The sequence below is a fragment of the Akebia trifoliata genome, chromosome 4 (assembly GCF_017979445.1).
Source record: "Akebia trifoliata isolate Shusen 1 chromosome 4, ASM1797944v1, whole genome shotgun sequence".
Lineage (NCBI taxonomy): Eukaryota > Viridiplantae > Streptophyta > Magnoliopsida > Ranunculales > Lardizabalaceae > Akebia > Akebia trifoliata.
Genome location: NC_141378.1, coordinates 20,032,522 through 20,052,833, shown reverse-complemented (window position 1 = coordinate 20,052,833; position 20,312 = coordinate 20,032,522). Strand labels below are relative to the sequence as shown.

The 20,312-nt window shown below is 32.7% G+C and overlaps 1 protein-coding gene across 1 annotated transcript; it reads left to right on the top strand.

The window, feature by feature from the left end:
- The first annotated feature begins 18,010 nt into the window (after nucleotides 1-18,010).
- Nucleotides 18,011-19,763, top strand: LOC147404380 (protein PHLOEM PROTEIN 2-LIKE A10-like). The gene has a single exon (XM_086440313.1). It carries the CDS (start codon nucleotides 18,351-18,353, stop codon nucleotides 19,605-19,607), a length of 1,257 nt encoding a protein of 418 aa, XP_086296439.1. The 5' UTR covers nucleotides 18,011-18,350; the 3' UTR covers nucleotides 19,608-19,763.
- Nucleotides 19,764-20,312: the final 549 nt, after the last annotated feature.

Here is a 20,312-nt window from a genome sequence, read left to right as displayed (position 1 = left end):
TTGAACTCATGATCTACGGACATTAACCACTTATCGGTCCGAAATTGCCATTGAGCTCGAGGTCTATAGGTTAAAAACAACTACTTACAATACATTGATACCTTGAACATTAAGTAGTTGTCTACATATTGATTGGGGTGTTATAAGTAAAATTCGGTGTGTTAATAGCAGTTCTCTTATAAAATTAGATTATTTTTTTAATATCACCATGTATTAAACCATAATAAATGTTTTAGAGACATATATATATATATATATATATATATATATATATATATATATTTATATTTCAATTTATTTTGAAAGAGCTTCGAAGTGGTTTAGGAGGGTTTGACTCATCCGAGATGGATGAGCTCGATCAAACCAACCTAAACTCAATCAATGTGGATCAAATCCCTAATTGGAAAAAAAAAATTAAAATATTTCCTAAGCTTTTCATTTATTCCCAAAACATTATTTGTTTGGCCCTGTTCCTTAAACTTTACAACAAACAGCGTATTGGACCAAAATGCCCTTAAAAGTTAAAACGGGCGTTTTTTTGTTTAATGTGACAATATGATAGTTGCCAGTAGTAGATTAAGTAAAGTATAAGAAAAAAAAAATTATTTCCAAGCTTCTCTCATATTCTTCTTCTTTCTTCTTGTTCTCCTTTGTTTTGGAATGATCATTCAACTTGCTAAGGTAAACACCACCTCAACATTCTAAATCTCCATTAGAATCTTTTTTCTTCTTTTTCATTCTAGATGAATCCTTGAACTCGATGAACAGCAAGGTAAATACTCCTTCAACATTCTAAATCTCCATTAAAACTTTCTTTACAAGTTGAATTTCTATTAGAGTTTCTTCTTCTTCTCCTTTTTCTTCTTTCTGGATGGGTTCTTCCACTTGATAAACTATATAAATATTATTTCAAGTCAAATCTTCATTACACTATGAGCATAGTGTTGACAAATTATGAAAAATTTACAAATAGACTTTGAATAAATTATTGACATAACTTGCATAAAAGGTTAACAAACCGTATATAAATATTCTAGAAGAAATCAGCCTAATAGATCTTGAAAAAATATGTATATCAATTCAAACACTATGCATATGTTTACTATGTGATTAATGAAAAGGTGGTTACACTGCTATATTGAATAGTCATAGAAAGAACACTAATGGCCATGATCATATAAATTTTAGAACATGGAAAAAGATTAATAAGATTTGCTCTAATGATTTGTTTGTGAACACATAATGTTGATACTTATTTTTAAGAGTTGACAAAATTATACATTACGTTGACATATCTTGTTATAAATGTCGACATACAATTTTCGAATAACATCACAATATGCCTTGCGTGCAATTGATTAAATATCAAATTCAAAAAGGTCTAACAATACATTTGAAAAAGTTTGTGGACTTTTTTGAAGTATATATCAATCTTTTAACAGAGGATCTGTTATCACTTTTATGAAGAGGTGGACTACATTGTTGTTACGAATTGCAAAAGGCTTTGGAAGATGTTAAGATACCATGTTGTAAATTTGTGTGATGTATTTCACAAGGTATCGACAGAAACTCAAAAAATACACTCACAATTTTGCGCCATCTGTGGGAAATTCGAGCAAGAAGTCGTGTTCTACAATTTTTTACCCTCGTCATGTTTAGAGACTATTGAGATAAATATTAAAAAGAAAAAAAGATATTCATTAATACAAGACAGGGTGCAACAAGTTCAAGAACATATAATATGATAGATCAAGGATCTAATAAGCAATAAAAACGAGGTGACTCTCTCAATAAGGGAGCCGCCCTCCTCAAATTAACTTTTTATTTATTAAAATTCTTCCTAGGCTACCAGAACTGATTACATCTTATATATATATATATATATATATATATATATATATATATGAACTCACTTTCAATATTTCTTTGTAACATGGTTCTAATTAAATCCTTCAAAAGTTCCTTTTATTTGGTGGAAAACATTTGTCATTGAATGGTCTATGCAGACCCCACTACCTGGTGTTCAGATTTTGGGAATATTAGAGGGCATTAACATTACGTTTATGAAGGAAAAATCCAATGTTAAATAAATCGCAAGAGAGGTCGGGATAATGACGGAAGGGATATTTACAATTGGAAGAAAAAGAGTATTTTCTACGATTTGCATTATTGGAAGCATACCATGTTGCGTCATAGTCTCGATGTCATGCACATTGAGAAGAATGTATGTGACAAAATCATTGGGACATTACTAAACATCGAAGGGAAAAGGATAATTTAAAGGCTCATTTGGACTTACATGATATGAAAATTAGAAGCAAGCTTCATCTAACAAATATGAGAAACAAGACATATCTACCGCTTGCATGTTTCACCATGAGTTCGGCAGAGAAAGACAATTTCTACAATATCTTAAAATTAGTGAAAGTTCTAGATGGTTATGAAGCAAATATTTTACAATGTGTGTATCTCAAAGAGCATAAAATTTCAATACTCAAGAGTCACGATTGTCATATTTTGATGCAACAACTAGTCCCATAGCTATTAGGAGAACAATGGCTAAGCCAGAGATTGCCATCTTGATTGAGTTTTGTACTTTCTTTAGGGAGTTATGTTCCAAGGTTGCACGATTGGATCATTTTGAACGATTACAGACTTGGATTGTACTAACACTTTGTAATGATTATAAGAAACATTTCATCATTGTTATATGAATATGATATAGGAAGTGTTCGACTTTGATGTCAGCCTGAAAGATTGGTTCTTGAATCGTTCAACAGAAAATGAAAGGATCGCAAGTGCAAATTGAAAACGACACATTATGTTGATGGTGATCTAGATGCAGCTAAGAAAAATTGCCCATTAGACGTTGATTAGAAGGAGTGAGACTAGCTCATCCAATTTTGGGAAAGCGATGTCGGCAAAGTAATAGTCACATATATGATTACATTTAAATTCATTTAAAGATATGGTATTGTATAATAATATGTTCTACCCTTTCCATACTTCAACTTGAACTTGTAGATGCGCAGAGACGAACAAAGCAAATTAGGCGCAACAAACGATGACCCACACATCTGGAGCAAAGAGTTTCACAAGGAGATATGAAGAGGAGGTTTGAGATAATAGTTTCTCCCATGTTATTATATTGGCTTAGCTTATATCTCTTTTCCTTTTTGTTTTTGCAAATATGAGAAAATAAGAAGAGTATGTTACTATTTTAGAAGAAAAAACAGCTTGAGCTTTGTTGGATAGTTCTAAACATCACATTGTTTGGAGTGAAGGTTGTGGTTTCATTTAGGTTTATTCTCTGACGTACGCCCCCATCATAGAACCGTAGATCATTTGCCTCACGTTGTGATTTCCATTTTTAAGATTGTATTATATTCATTTATCATAATCATTCTTTAAACCTGCAATGGTTGATGCACACATGAGTAGTGTCATTTCTGCACAACTTGCACTAAATTACAGACTGATAAAATCTCACCTTAAACTTTTATCTTTAATCAAGTAACAGAACCTGCCCAGTCCTTACAAGCTTCAGTGTCCAACCTCGGCAACCCAGCCACCCATCCGTGACAAGCACCGGCTGGTCACAAATGCTAGCTTTTAGTATAGACTTAAGGGAACACTCCCCTTTAAGCCTAAGGTCCTTAATCAGTTTAATTTCTTGGTGTCTGATAAGTAAGGCCCGATCTATGCTGACATTCATTGATGCATTATCACCAATATTGGAGTCAGCAACATGTACACTATTCTGCCATTCACAATCTAAATCTACGTTTTCAGTCAAAACGACTACAACCAAGGAGATCTAAGCAAAAAAATTACCTATTAGTCTGATTGTAGCCATGCAGGTCAAGTAACCTGGACTGGAAATGTCTACCATTCAAAGTGAACTAGACTTATCTTATGGGCAAAGGTATCAAGGAGTTGCAATTCCTGAAGTCCATTTCTGGTGAAAGGGTTTTTAACTAGGAAAGTTTGCAAGCTACATGAGCTACCTCAGTACTCTGTTTATGCACTTTCAATATTATATATATATGTTATCTCAGAATGGATATTATCAAATTCGATATGTTAATATCCATATCAAATAAAGATTCGAAAAGATAAAAGTGTTCGAATCAAACAAAATCCTTTACATCTCTGTTTTAGGAAGAAACAGAGCACAGCAAACAAGGAGACAAGTATATTTATTTTACTCTCCCCAATTGTATTGTTTTTGAGTTTTTATTGCATATGTGAGAATCATGGATGGAGTTCAAAAAATTAAAAAAAAAAAAAAATAGTTTTGATTTGGTGACTCTTTTTGAAATTTTCTCATAAAAATAAAGAGAAAGATAATGATTTCAGCCAGAAAGGTCGCATTACTTTAGTCATTCTCATATGGTTTTGTTTTTTATATTTTTTTAACCTCATATGTGAGAATAATGGATGGTCAGTCCCAAAAAAAAAAAAAAGTTTTCTCTTTCAAAACTCTTGGTGGATTTTGAAAACATGTGCTGCTGGGTTGAGAGTTTGGAACCATTATTGGTGTCAATGTTGTTTGTTATTGTGTCGACCTTTAATAGTTTCCGGGAACTTGCTCACCAGGTTGATGAGGCCTTAGGTTTTATGTCTGTGGCCGGACTCACTGTCGACCACCCAATCATGACCACAACCGAGTTCTAGATCTCCCATGAGTGATTGTTATTGCCTTATGAGCAGTCCCTTACTAGGGAGGATTCTACTTCGAGATTTCACTATGATTGCTCTGCTTACATGATTTGGGCTGGGGAACGTACTCGCCAGCTGGATGGTGCCCACCTCAAGTTTCTGAGAGGAGTCGCCAATTCCGTTGGTACCAAGGTATCTATAATTGGATCCAATTGAACTCAGTGCCCTTTTTGTTCAATTGAGTGATCTCGTTGACTTTTAACTTCATCTAGAAGGATGGCATTCTAGTGCCGTGTGGCCCTTTGGTCTCCTCGGGGCACAATGACAATCCTCTAGAATACAACGAGTATGTCGTCTACAACCCAAAATAGGTATATCGGTTACTACAGGAATAGGGTATTTTTAATTTTGGATTTGTAAATTATGACTCATTATAACTCCTTTTGTGTATAAATTAATGTGATAGAGACTCTCGATGTTCTCTATTTGGGTCTATTTTGACCACGAAAAATAGGTGTGTAGAAAAAAAAATGTAAGTTTAGATATCGATTTTTGACAACTTTAGATATCATTTTGTAACCGATGTCTAAAGTCCCAGACTTAGTACATCAATCTTATAGACATCGAATTTTAAATCGATGTCTAATATCTTTTTTGTGTGCATGTAAATGCAGATTTGGAACGGTTTTTAACAGTTCCAAATCCTAAGATGTAGACGACTTCCAATCGTTTAAATTCACTAATGACACCTCGATAAGAGACGATCTTTCAACCGTTTCAGATAGTCTTAAGAACGGTTACAAACCGTTCCTAATTTCCATTTTTTGGTATATATATGTCCCTTTCGGCAACAAACATTTTTTAAAACATGGGTTAGAGGTTTTGGAATGGGCTGATTTTTGGTGAGGATGATTTCTACGGTGAGGAGATCATCCTCACCAAAAATCAACCCATTCCAAAACTTCTAGCCCATATTTACAAGTTGAAAAATTGTGGACCGTCCATTTTTTGTAAACCATTTTTGATGGGTTATAAGTTTTGGAATGGGCTGATTTTTGGTGATGATGATCTCCTCACCGTAGAGATCATCCTCACAAAAAATCAACCCATTCCAAAACCTCTAACCCATATTTTGAAAAATGTTTGTCAAAATGTTTGTTGCTGAACATTCCCACACACACATATATATATATATATATATATATACTGAATTTCAAGAGAAACGATTATAAGATAAATAGTAGAGGAAGGCTATTAAATCAGGAAGGCCACAAAAACAACAAAACAAATCAAACCAAATTAACAAATCTCTAGGCTAGAAAACAGAAATTACTAAAATCTGAAATAGTAATTTTAAATTTTATTTGCAAAAATAGTAATTTTAAATTTTATTTTCCTAATTTATTCCCTAAAAATTTGCCCCCCCCCCCCCCAACAAGTTGGAAAGTAGATATCTATCATGCCCAACTTGCTTACAAAAAGCTCAAAACTAAGGTGGTGTTTGTTTGCGCTATATTTCAGTGCTTATTGCTGAAAAAAATTAAATTCAGCACTTTTGTCAAAATAGCGCGTTTGTTTACTCGTGCTTATTGCTGAAAATAATTGAAAAAAATTCAGCATTATTTTGATGCTGAAAAAAAGTGCTGAAGCGGTAAGCACTTCGTTTTTTTCAACACGGACAAGTATGCCTTTTGTTTTTTTGAACATGGACAAGTATGCCCTTATTCTTAAAAGGATATTACCTCTTATATCCCATGGTAAGTATATAAACACCTCACAAATTAATAAACCCACACCATAACTAAATTATTTTGTTTTATATGGGTTAAAATTTTTGGAATGAGTTGATTTTTGGTGAGGATGATCTCTACAATGAGGAGATCATCTTCACAAAAAATCAGCACATTTTGAAACTTCTAACCCTATCAAAACAAATTCAAGAACCGTAAATTGTCCCTTTAAAAAAAAAAACTATTTTTAACGAGTTAGAAGTTTCAAAATAAACTGATTTTTGGTGAGGATGATCTTTAGACCATATAAACCATCCTCACTAAAAATTTGCTCATTCCAAAAATTTTAACCCATATAAAACAAAACAAAAAATGGCTATAATGTGGGTTGTCCTTATTAATTCATAGGGTGCTTTAATAATTACACATCCTTCATTTCTATCGAAAATTATTCATCCAAAATTAAGTTCTTTTAAAGTTGATTTCAAATTTTGGTGGCTTGTATGACATTATTATTTTTAATTTGAAATTTGTGGGTTTTTATAAATAGAAATTATTATTTATAAATTGAATATTATTTGAGTATTATTTATTATTTAAAAATAAATTGTATTTTAATTTTATAAGAAATAATATATTTTATTGTGTTTGATAATAAATAAGCATTTGAAACATGTAAACAATGTATAATATGATTGTAAGGGTAACAAAGACAATTTATCAGTTTCAGCAATGTGTAACAAACATGATTCAGCATTTAAACAAACAACTTTTTCAGCACTTAAATTTAGCGCTTATAAGTTTCAGCGCTTAATGCTATTCAACACTTATTTTTTTCAGTTTAACAAACAGCACCTAAGTCTGAAAAATCCTTTGGTGAAAATATCAACTATTTGTTGAGTAGTTAGAACAAAAGATATGCAAACAATTCCACTATCAATCTTCTCTTTTATGAAATATTTGTCAATCTCTACATGCTTCGTGCGATTTCAGGCAACCATAAAAGGGAACATGAATCTCATGGACACTCGAAGTGATACTATTCTCCAAAGAGATTAGATACCCCTTCTGTTATCTCAAGTAACCGATCGTATCCGTAAACACAATGGGAAGTTGCCCTTACAAGCATTCTCCAGTCCTTTAGTGGTTCACATATCTAACTAATTGAAATACAATTTTATATTTTTCAAAAACCTTTAAAAATAGAAATTACCGCACAAGTACATGTGATGAAACCCTAGACAGTCATAATTTCCATTCATGGGCCACGCCTAAAACACAATTTTCATATCCACCACTTGAAACTGCCAACGTAAAAACACAATATCAATCAACCATTTCACACAATTTCCATTTCCAAACCATCCTCGCCACTTTGGGGTCACTCAACACGTACACAAACAATAGGGGTACCTCAAGACCCCTCTACAAGCTTCTTCCACCTTCTTCAAACTTCCAAGAAAAAAAATTCCTAGGAATCAATATGCCTCGACGGCACACATAAATAACTTCTACATTTTGGCATTCTAAATCAATTGAGATTATCGATCACAAACATGCTTAAAAAATCAATGCAACGACATACATTACCTAGTGCCATCAACAAGGAGATGGTGCAAGCTCAATCACATGGGGCAATCTATAACTCTCGCACCTCAGATCACAATATATCAATCCAAGCTATCGTGAGGAGGAAATTATGGATGCCACAAACTTGGATACATTATCCACAGTCCAGTGACACCTTGAGATTCATGCTAGCATCATCTCACGCAACTACTCGCTCAACATCAAAGTGAAGCTCACCAATAAACATCCAAGATATATTCTTTAGAGAATTATAACAATCTCTAGAGAATTTAATAGATTGTTGTCACAAATTCCAAATGAGTGTCACAAATTCCAAAAGGCTTTGGAAGATATTAAGATACCATGTTGTGAATTTATAAATAGATCTCTTCCATCAAAATAAATGGGGAAATGTAACAAGACCAAGGGAAATCTAATATTCTCTTCATAGAATTTTCATAGTGAAATGGCTCAATGAGCCTAGGGACATACCCAACATTTGTGGGGAACCTCGTCAACAAAATATTGTCTCTTATTCTTTTTCTTTCATGATCATTCTTGTATCTAATGTTATAATTTGTGATGCATTTCACGAGGTAACAACGAAAACTCGGAAAATGCACTCACAGAAATAATAAATATTGGAGATTTTCAATTTTAAGGGGCATGGGATTATGCTAGTTAAAAACCCATATATCCACAAAGATAATAAGTTTTTGGAAAAAAAATTAAGGATTTTCTTTGAGGGCTTGAAGACGAAGTTGACTTAGTTAAAGACCTCCAAGGTGATATAATTATTGTGAGAAAAATCAATGATTTTTGGGATAAAAATCGAGTTTCCAATTTGACTTGGCGAGTTGTTTCCAACAAGTTTTGTGGCAGAGTCATCCCAAACTCTAATTGTCGAGTTGACTCACTCAAGTTTTGAGTCGACTCAACAATTTTTAAAACTATGATTTATATAGAGAACTTTTATTAGTACCCCAACATTTACTTTTGACATCCCAATTAGTGAAATTATTTATCGCACCTTAACTAAATGTTAAAACATGCCATTTAAAATGAGAATTGACATTTTCACACCAAAATTCTTTCATAACACCTCAATAGAAGTTGTTGTTGGAAAATGTATACAAAAATGAAAAGTTCGATGAAGGAAATTTTAAGACTTCAAGGCTTGAATCAAGATTCAATCTCTTTAGAAAATTTTCTTCGTTATGGTTAGAACAATAGGACACAAAGGGTCTAAGAAAAATTTCCTTCGGGATATAGAGAAGTCTACACCTATGTTACCTAATTCATGGATTCGCTTAGTTCGAATTCGGGTTAGTGGTTCGTCACTCGATAATGAATCCAAGTCGTAGGGGTAGATAGAGATGATGGAATTTAAGTTGACGTAAAAAAGAGATTGAAAATGACAGATTTTAGGTAGAATCAAGTTTCTTTTATTTAAAAGTGAGGTATTTGATTATTTTTCAGTATTCTATTAATAAGGACCAAGGTCAAAGGGGCATGTTCAATTTAAAATGCTAGGGTGATATGTCAAATATTATAAACTTGTAGAGGAAGATTAAAAAAATGAAATACAATCAAGTCCGCAAGGTTCGCTACATTTCACGAACCCGCAACGAACCATACCATGAATAGGTTCACAGTTCAACACTTATATAATGAATTGGGTAATGCTGGTCCACACTCAAGTTGATAAATCGAATTATGTACGATCCAGTTTAACCTAGAATACTCATAAATAATTGATAACTGAAGATGCTAAGTGCTTAAGCTTGGAAATTGGAGAACATAGAAATTTTTGAAGTTAAAATCTGATTTTTAGTTGACTATTTATAGTTATTTCTGTGTCGATAAACCAAGAGTCATGACTCAAGGTCTCTTGATATATTAGTTGTTAGATTATGTCTGATCTTAGATCTGACAATCCAGATTGCATCCTATCGAAGGTATGTGTCCCGTGCCTAATAATCAATACCTATTTTTGAATTTGTGTGATCTAACAATTTCGATCGCGTTCAAAAGATCACCACTTGATCTAACGGATCTAATAATCTGTGATTGGATCTAATAATCTGTGATTGGATATCAATCACGAACCAACACACCATATCATTTTTGGTTGGGTACTAATTTAATCCAATGCACCTGATCATTTCTGATTGGGTACTAACTTGATCATCATGTCCAATCGAATAATAGTGTGTGATTGTACGGTGCAGATCGCACTCGATCCATTAGACGTGACAGATCAACAACAATTGTTGATCGACAAGCGTACATGCGTACATGCAAAGTGCATCACAAATTACCTTAAACGTCAAATCGTCATTTTGCACGACAAGCGTGCGTGGGTGGTGTTTTACACCACCTCGAAGTACCATATCAAAGTTCTAAAAGTATGAAGATAACTAACTTTGTTTGCTCTTTATTAATAGGTATCCCACATTCTTAGTTGTGAGTAATGTGGGACTAAATCTTATATACAAAATTCCAAAAAATTCCACCTTAAGAAAAATTAAAATAAAACCACAAAATCTGTTATTTTATATTTTAGAAAATTCCAACAATTGCAAAAGAAGAAAAAGAAAGAAATGTCACTACTCGAAACATCCATCAAAAAGAACATATGTAAGGCCATCTCTGCCATGACTCGAATTTTAATTGAGATTTGAGTAAAAATTTAAATAAAAAACTTTAATAGAAATGGAGCACTTCAGTGAACAATTAAAAACTTCTAATTGTAAACTCAAATTTCTATTCATTTTTTTTCTAAACATCTCCACCATCTTCCAAAAATATATTACTTTCTGTCAAATTTTTACTCATATTAAGAATTTGGGTGAAGATTTGAGTTTCCATTGATTTGGATAAAGATTTGAATCTCCTTTGATTTAGTATTAGTTTGAATAAAGAAGTGGATCTCCTTTTTACCATTTTTCACTCAAATTTTAATATAGATCTCAATTAGGACTTGAGATGATGTAACCAGATAAGACTGAAACCAAGAATTAAAGAGGGCCAAATACCAATTTAATTTGAATAGAATTCAATGAATGAAGTCATATAATATGAGTTAATTGTGGGTGTAATAATTTTCTTTGTATGTGCCACCAACCTTCATCTCATCTTTAATGTGGAGGTTGGATGTTGAGTTCAAAGAAGGAAAAAAATTAATGATTTAGATATCATCATTCTTTTATTCTAAATTGAAAGGATAGCTATTGTCAACCTATAATTCAAGAGAGCTTCTATTAGTACTCCAACTTTAACTTATACACCCCAATTAAAATAAAAGAAAATTTCAATGATTAAGAATAAGTAAAAGTTGTGGTGCCAATAAAATCTCACTTTTACACACACACACACACACACACACACACATATGTGTGTGTAAGTAAGAAGATCATCCTCACAAAAAATCAGCTCAGTCTAAAGCTTCTAAGTCCATCAAAAGTGGTTTACAAATTTTTAATAAAAAATCGACAATCCACCATTTTTATATCATTTTTTATTGGGTTAAAAGTATTAGATTGACCTGATTTTTTTTAGGATGATCTTCTCACCATAGAAATCATCCTCACAAAAAATCAGCCAAATCCGAAACTTTTGTTAATGAATACTATATCTCCCAAAAATTTCTCTTTCAAATTTTTACTCATGTGGATATAGAGAAGTCTATACTCAAGTTATTAAATTGAATTATATACGATTTGATTTAGCCTAGAACGCTTATTAATAATTGAGAACAGAAGATACTAAGTTCTTAAGCTTGGATATTGGAGAGCACGAAATTTTTCAGTGTTGAAATTTGATTTTTAGTTGACTATTTATAGTCATTCTGTGTTTATAGACAAATAGTCATGACTCAATATCTCTTGGCACAGGAGTCGTTAGATTATATCTTATCTTAAATTTAATGATCCAGATCACACCCTTTCGAAAATATGTGTCTCGTGCCTTATAATTAACATTTATATTTGAATTTGTGTGACTAACAATTATGATTGCGTCTGATCGATCACTACTTGATCTAACGAACCCGATCGTCCATAATCGGATACTAATCACGAACCAACACACCTAATCATTTTTTATTGGTATTGATTTGATCCAACGTACCCAATCATTTTCAATTAGGTACTAACTTGGTTCATCGTATCTGATCGAATACTAGTGTATGTGATCATGCGATGCATATCGCAGTCAATCTATAATGATGCGAACGTTCAAAGTGCGCCACAAAACATCTAATGCGCCCTAAACACCCAATCGTCCTTTCACACAATGCAAGTTCGTAGGTGATGATTTACACCATCTTGAAGCATCCGATCAAAGTTCTAAAGGTATGACACAAAGATAACTAGCTTTGTTTGCTTCTTCTTATTAGGTATCCCACATTCTCCCTTATGAGAAATGTGAGACTAAATCTTGTATACAACAATCTTAAATTTTTAACTTATGAAAAAAAATCACAAAATCTTTCATATTTATTTTGAAAAATTCCAACACACTCCATTGTTTCAAAATATAAATAATATTTGAAAAAAATAAATATATATTATTGAAACAGCTGCACCACATAAGTGCCAATGTGCCCAAATAGGTTCAACTAAAGAATGATTAAATAATTATATTGAATTACAAAAATTGACATCATTATAGAGACTAGTATATAGATGAGAGGTATCTTTTGGTTTTGAACATTCACTTTATGTAAATAATCAGAGCCTTGTCAAGGTGTTGTGGTAAATTTGTTTTGAACCAAAGACTCTTAGAGATGAGCCAGATTCTTCACACATTCTTTTCTCTATGATGTTAAGTGTTTTATCTGCTTTGCAAATTAATGGTCATGTGTAATATCCTGTTTTCATGAGAATTTTTAGAAACGATCTAATTTTCAAAGGAAACGACTTGATTTCCTCACTCATATAGGTAAGTTCATTTGGAATAATTCTTTGAATAACTACTTGAGCTTTTAAACCTTATTAAGGATTTGCATATATCATTTATCTTGTAGAAACCAACACTAGATATTGGAATTTGGGTAAAATTAGTTCTAATGTCTTGTTAAATCATTCATTTGATTTGTTTGTACCCATTGAACATTGCCTATCTTTTTCAAGACAAATGTTAGGTTCCCATCAAAGGTGATTGATTTATATTACATATTTTAACCCCATTTCTTTTGAAGTTTTAGATATCATATATATTAGAAGTCTTTTTATTAAAGGATCTGCTAAATTTCGATTAGATTCTACATAATTGTCTGTAATTACTCTATTAAATTGTTCCCAAGACTTATGTGTCTTGATTTCCCATTGTATGTTTTGTTTTTGACTTTATACAATGTTGCCTGACTATCACATTTGATCGTTATAATAAGAATTGACTTTTTTCATAATGGTATATCCATTAATAGGAGCTTCACCTAATATAAAGATTCAACTAATTGTAGCCTTTGAATTAGACTTTACGGGTATGTTTGGTAACACTTCTGAAGTCTGGAGTTTAAAGTCTAAAGTCTGTTTTCTAAAATTTGAAATCTGAAATCTTATTTTGAAAAAATTGTTTATTTATCATTTTTAAAAACTTCTGGTTACAAATAGAATTTTAAAACATAGTGGCCATTTTGACAATAATACCCTTTTGTAATAAATTGTCAACCGAAAAACATAACATGTTATGCATGCTAAAATCATCCACACATTTAATTTCGATTTCTAACACATCAAACACCCTAAAAGTATTATTTTCAATTTGAATTCATACTTAAGAAATTATATTTCAACAAGGTAATACTCAAACAATAAATAATCATTCATTTTTTAGTTGAAAAATATAGGGTTTTAGGGTTCGTATAAAATATAAGGTTTTCAAACACGAAACGAGAGAAAGGGGAGAAACTTTGATAACATAGTTATGAAACAAGGAGAGGTAGAAAAGAAATGAGAGATAGAAAAGTTAAAAATAAGGGTTTTAAGGTTCGTATAAAGAAAGGATAAGTGATAGAAATCAAGGTTTAGAGGAGGGTATTTTAGGAATAAAAAAATTAGATTTCAAAAATTTCATCCAACATCTCTCCATCGCTGGTTCAAAACTTTTGAAGTTTGGTTCTAAAGTTTGAAGTCTAAATCAAAACAAATGGAAATAAAGCTTCTAAAGTCTGAATTTTAAAGGTGGACCACCTCCATTTAAACTTCAGAAGTGTTACCAAACACACTACATTATTCAAACTTACATTACTGCACCCTTTGAATACATTTGAATGTACTTGATAATATAGTTCATAGTTTAAAGTCCCTTTCAAGTACTGTAAGACTTTAGATACAATATTCCAATGTTCGATACTCATATTACTAGTAAAACAACACAATACACCTGCATGTGTGCTATATTAGGTCTTGTGTAATGCATATCATACATAAGACTCTTAATAATACTGGCGTATTCTAGTTGAGCTTTAATACAACTAATATTTTTCATTAACTTGATACTAGAATTCATAGGGGTAGGGGATGGTTTATAATCAAAATGACCATATTTTTTAAAAATTGTCTTAATGTAATTAGACTGGGACAAAACCAAAATATTATCCATCCTTAGGATTTTGATTCCTAGCATCACGTCAGCTTCCCCTAAATCCTTCATATCAAAGTTAGATGACATAAATATTTTTATTTTTTTTCTACACAAGCAGTATTAGTTCCAGAGATTAACATGTTATCGATGTAAAGATATATAATAATGCCAACATTATTTTCAAATTTGTAATAAATGCATTTGTCAAAATAATTTATTCGGTGTTTCTATTTAAAACCCTTAGCAACTACTCTAGCTTTAAATTTATTTATTAATCCATATGTGTTCAATTTCTTCTTAAAAATTCACTTACACCTTATAGGTTTTACACCTGGGGTTAAATCTAAGAGAACTGAAGTCTGATTTGAGATAATTAAATTTATGTTATCATTAATAGATTCTTTCTAAAGTGATGAATTGTTCAATTTCTTCTTAAAAATTCACTTACACCTTATAGGTTTTACACCTGGGGTTAAATCTAAGAGAACTGAAGTCTGATTTGAGATAATTAAATTTATGTTATCATTAATAGATTCTTTCTAAAGTGATGAATCTCTAAAGTTCATAGTCTTAAAAAATGTACTGTTCATCTTTCTCTATATTTAATATGAACCTAGTAACATTCTTAACTTTATTTTTATCTCTTTCAGTAAGATATACTAGAAAGTTAGGTCTAAATGTTGGTTCAACTCTAGGTTTCTTACTCTTCCCAGGTTCAAGATCTTATTCATGATCAAAACCTAGGTTACCACTGGTGTTGTCTTGAACAGATCAAGGAATTTGATTAGGAATAGAATTTTCAGAAGTAAGTTCATGAGGACTTGACTTGTTCAAATTCTTAAAAAAAATTTACATCTACAGATTCAATAATATCATTAGTGTTTAAGTCAAGAAGTCTATAAGTTTGACTATTCAAGAAATAATGGAGATGATGTAACCAGATAAGACTGAAACCAAGAATTAAAGAGGGCCAAATACCAATTTTGAGTGGAATTTAATGAATGAAGTCACATAATATGAGTTAATGGTGGGTGTAATAATTTTCTTTGTACGTGCCACCAACCTTCATCTCATCTTTAATGTGGAGGTTGGATGTTAAGTTTAAAAAAGGAAAAATTAATGATTTAGATAACATATTTCTTTAATTCTAAATTGAAAGGATTGCTATTGTCAACCTATAATTTAAGAGAGCTACTATTGGCATTCCAACTTTAACTTTTTACACTCCAATTAATATAAAAGAAAAATTCAATGATTGAGAATAAGTAAAAGTTGTGGTGCCAATAAAATCTCTCTCTCGTATATATGATAGATGGTGGTGTTTGATAGCCAATGTTAGGGTGCCAACATTGTCCTATATGGATTAAAAGTTTTGGATTGAGATGATGAGGAGACCACCCCCCACAAAAATCAGCCCTATCTAAAACTTCTTAAGTCCATCAAAAGTGGTTTACAACTTTTTGATAAAAAATTAACTGTCCACAATTTCTAAATCAGTTTTGATAGAGTTAGAAGTTTCAGGTTGGGCTGATTTTTTGTGAAGATGATCTTTTACCCATAGAGATCATCTTTATAAAAAATCAGCTCAATACAAAACTTTTAAGTCATATAGGACAAACACGTTGGCTCCATATTTGCTCCCTAACATTTGTCCTATATGACTTAAAAGTTTTACATTTGGCTGATTTTTTTGTGAGGACGATTTCTATGATTAGAAGATCGCTCTTACAAAAAATAAGCTCAATCTGAAACTTCTAACCCCATAAAAAATGATTTAGAAATTATGCAGTACATATTTTTTATCGAAAATTTGTAAACTACTTTTGATGGACTTAAAAATTTCAGTTTGGGCTGATTTTTTTGTGAGGATGATCTTTTCACCATAGTGATCATCCTCAAAAAAAAAAAAAAAAAAGAAAAAGAAAAAAGTCATCTCAATTTGAAACTTTTAATCCATATAGGACAAAGTTGGCTCCCAAACGTTGGTTGCCGAACACCACCGTGTATATATATATATAAGGTCCCGTTCAGTAACAAACATTTTGGCAAAATATTTTTCAAAACATGGGTTAGAGGTCTTGGAATGGGCTGATTTTTGGTGAGGATGATCTCTACGGTGTAGAGATCATCCTCACCAAAAATCAGCCCATTCAAAACCTTGTAGCCCCAGTTTACAAGTTGAAAAATCGTGGACCGTCCATTTTTTGTAAATCATTTTTGATGGGGTTAGAAGTTTTGGAATGGGCTGATTTTTGGTGATGGTGATCTCCTCACCGTATAGATCATCCTCACCAAAAATCAGCCCATTCCAAAACCTCTAACCCATGTTTTGAAAAATGTTTTGCCAAAATGTTTGTCAAAATGTTTGTTGTTGAACATTTCCCATATATATGAGCCTAATCCTAACGGTAAACAATTGTTGAAATTGTTTAAATGTGTTATAACGCTTAGTAATATGTTGAAATAATAACTTGAACCAAACTTTTATAATATTTGAATGGTGTGTTTTAATATTTAATTAGGGAGTGATAAATAATTTATGAAATTGGAGTGTAATAAGTAAAAGTTGGGTGCTAATAGTAGCTTTCTAATTTAAACTGCTTTATCTTGCCTCATTCAACCGCTAAATGGATATAAAATCACCTAACAAAGTTGGAGCCTCAAAAAAAACCTTCCAACGAAGAGGCCTCTCTCTTTTAATTGAAATTGAAATTTTTTTTTGATGAAGACTATATATCTCCCAAAAATCTATTTCTTTCAAATTTTTACTCACGTGGAGAATTTGGGAAGGTATAGATTTGAATCTTCATTGGTTTGGTATCAATTTGAGTAAAGACATGGAGTTCCATTTTACTATATTTTTACTCAAATTTGAATAAGGATCTGAGTAAGGATCTAAGTTAGGATTGGATATGATGTAACACACGTCAGATTGAAACCAAGAATAAAAGAAGGCCAAAAACCTCTCTCTCTCTTTCTTTCTTTAGATTAAGGATTTTATGAGCCTAATGCTAATTGTAAACATCTGTTGAAATTGTTTAAATGGATTACCACGCTTTGTAATGTTGAAATAATAATAGCTTGAACTCAACTTTTGTAACGTTTGAAGGGTGTATTTTTTTTTTTTTTTTTTTTGAAAATTAAGGGGGGTTAGGTAGACTCCTAATAAGAAAACAAAAGGCCCTTACATTCTTTTATAGACGTGCCCACAACCATCCTTATATATGATGGTCTTGAGATTAGTAGGGAGGTTTAGAGGATCCAACCTAATGTTACCAAGTAGAAGGGTGTGTTTTAATCTTTAATTAAGATATAATGAATAATTTAAGAAATTGAAATGTAATAATTAAAAGTTGGGGTGCCAATAACAGCTCTTTAATTTAAACTGCTTTATCTCGCCTATTTCAACCGCTCATGGACATAAAATCATCCAACGAAGTTGGAGAATTCCAAAAAAATTAACCTCCAATGACGAGGCCTCTCTGCCTCTCCTACTCCCATTTAATGTGGTCAGTTTTATTTAAACATTTTAATTTTTTGTTGACGAAGACAATACGAGACCTGCAAAACGCTCTCTCTCTCTCTCGCGTCTCGCCTCACCTTCTTCAGAGTTTCGTGTTCTTCTCATCTTTGTTTTCTTGTTCGCTATTAGGCAGGTTTGTAATCTCTCTGTTATCTCGAAGAAGCAAAACCCTAGGCAGGTTTCAAACATCGAAAACCCCTCATCTGTTAACCAATCGATCAAATCACTAAAACCTTCTAAATAAATTGAACCCTAGGGTTTCGTTTTCCAGATCTATGGATCTACAACTGGTGCAAAAGGGCTTAGATTTCTCCCGAAGAAGGAAGAAATGGCTTTTGCTCTTAGCAACGTTAGGTTTCACCAGTTATGGCGTTTACAAGGTTTATAACTTGCCTTCGGTAGTAAAGAAAAGGAGAAGATTGTTGAAGCTCTTAGGGACCCTAATTTCAATCTCCGAAGTAATTTCTGATTCGGCCGAGACAATTGGGGTCGTTTCGAAGGACCTTAAGGAGTTTCTCCAGTCTGATTCAGACCAAATTCCCACAAGTTTGATTCAAATTTCCAAAATTGCTAGGTCAGAAGAATTCTCGGATTCGCTAATTGGGGTAACACAAGCCCTATCTGCGGGAATTTTGCGAGGGTATCGATCAGAGGCAAAGAATGATGAGATATCGCAAACAAGTTCTAATTTTGTCGATCGGATTATGGACAAGATTTGCTCTACAGCTGGGACTGGTTTTGCATCTGTTGTTGTTGGTAGCTTTGCAAGGAACTTGGTCATGGGTTTCTACTCAGCTAGGCAATCGTCCGGAGGTTTGCAGTCGGATGGACTAAAGAGCGTCTCTTGTCTTGAATTGGATTCTTCATCGGTGGTTCCAAAATGGGTAAATTTAGTTTGCAGTAATCAGTGCAAAGAACTCATAGCTGATTGTATCAAGTTGTTCGTGAGTACAGCTGTCGCGGTTTATCTTGAAAGAACGATGGATGTCAACACTTACGATGAGATCTTCTCTGGGTTGACAAACCCAAAGCACGAGATGAAAGTGAGAGACATCTTGGTTTCTGTCTGTAATGGTGCCATGGAAACCCTAGTCAAAACATCTCACCAAGTAATGACAAGTTCGAATTCGAACTTGAGTGCAACTTCATCTTCTCCTGGTGTTGAACAAAGTGAACGTTGGAGTAAGGAAGAATTCAAAGTGATAAACTCACTCAATGGGACTAAGGACAGTGGATGGGTTGGTAAGGTGTCGTCCACGTTGGCTGTTCCAAGTAATCGGAAGCTTGTTCTGGATGTGACTGGAAGAGTAACTTTTGAAACAGTTAGATCTTTCTTGGATTTCTTGTTGTGGAAACTGCAGGACGGCTCAAGGAGAAGTCTCAATGTTGTTCATGAGAAGGTTGTTGATAGGGGTCTAGAAATCATGAGGTATATTAGTGCAAAATCTGTTGTTATTGTTGCTTTGTGCTTTGCTTTATGTTTGCATGTTCTGGGCATTACTAAGGTTGGTTGTGTTAGCTTAAATCATTGAATTTATTCTCATAAAGCAAGTTGATGTCACGGAGAATTGAAATTCATGATAAATGTTTCGCATGGAGATCATTTTTCTAAGTATGATATCATTGTCCTCTATTGAAATCTCCAAATTCAGCAGAAATAAAAGGAGAGACATACTTTGATGACTGCATTATGATTCTAGCAATTGTAAATTTATGGGTTTTTCCTCTTTATACATTCATCATGTAATAGTCTTTGATAGGTAGATTTTATTGTATATTCAAGTAGCTTGGATTCGTTTTGAGTGAAGAAGGAAAAAAGTGAAATTGTTTGTGGTGTAACTTAAGTACTTGTTCACTTTTGAGAAAAAAAGTTTCTGATTTGGCATCATCAAATTGAGAGAGAAGCAACAAGTGGTGGACTGGCTCCAATCAAATATAGATGTCAGTGTCTTGACTTATAGTTCTTGCCATGGTAAGTGCTGGCAACATGGTTTTTAAACTTGATATCTCGTCTTGTCTCGTTTAGCTCCGATACCGAGTTGTCTCGGACAAATTTTCCAATACGTTTGAGATGTCTCGTGAGTCAAATTAAAAAATTGAACGTGACTCGTAAATCTCGGTCAAAAAATGACCTCGTTTAGCTGATACCGAGTTAACTCGGGTGATACGTCTCGTTCTCGGATGAGTTTAAAAACCATGGCTGGCAATGCTCCCCCTGTGGCCGTCTTTGGCTTGTG

Coding starts and splice junctions, on each gene's coding strand:
- LOC147404380 (XM_086440313.1), top strand. CDS start 18,351: ATGGATCTACAACTGGTGCAAAAGGGCTTAGATTTCTCCCGAAGAAGG.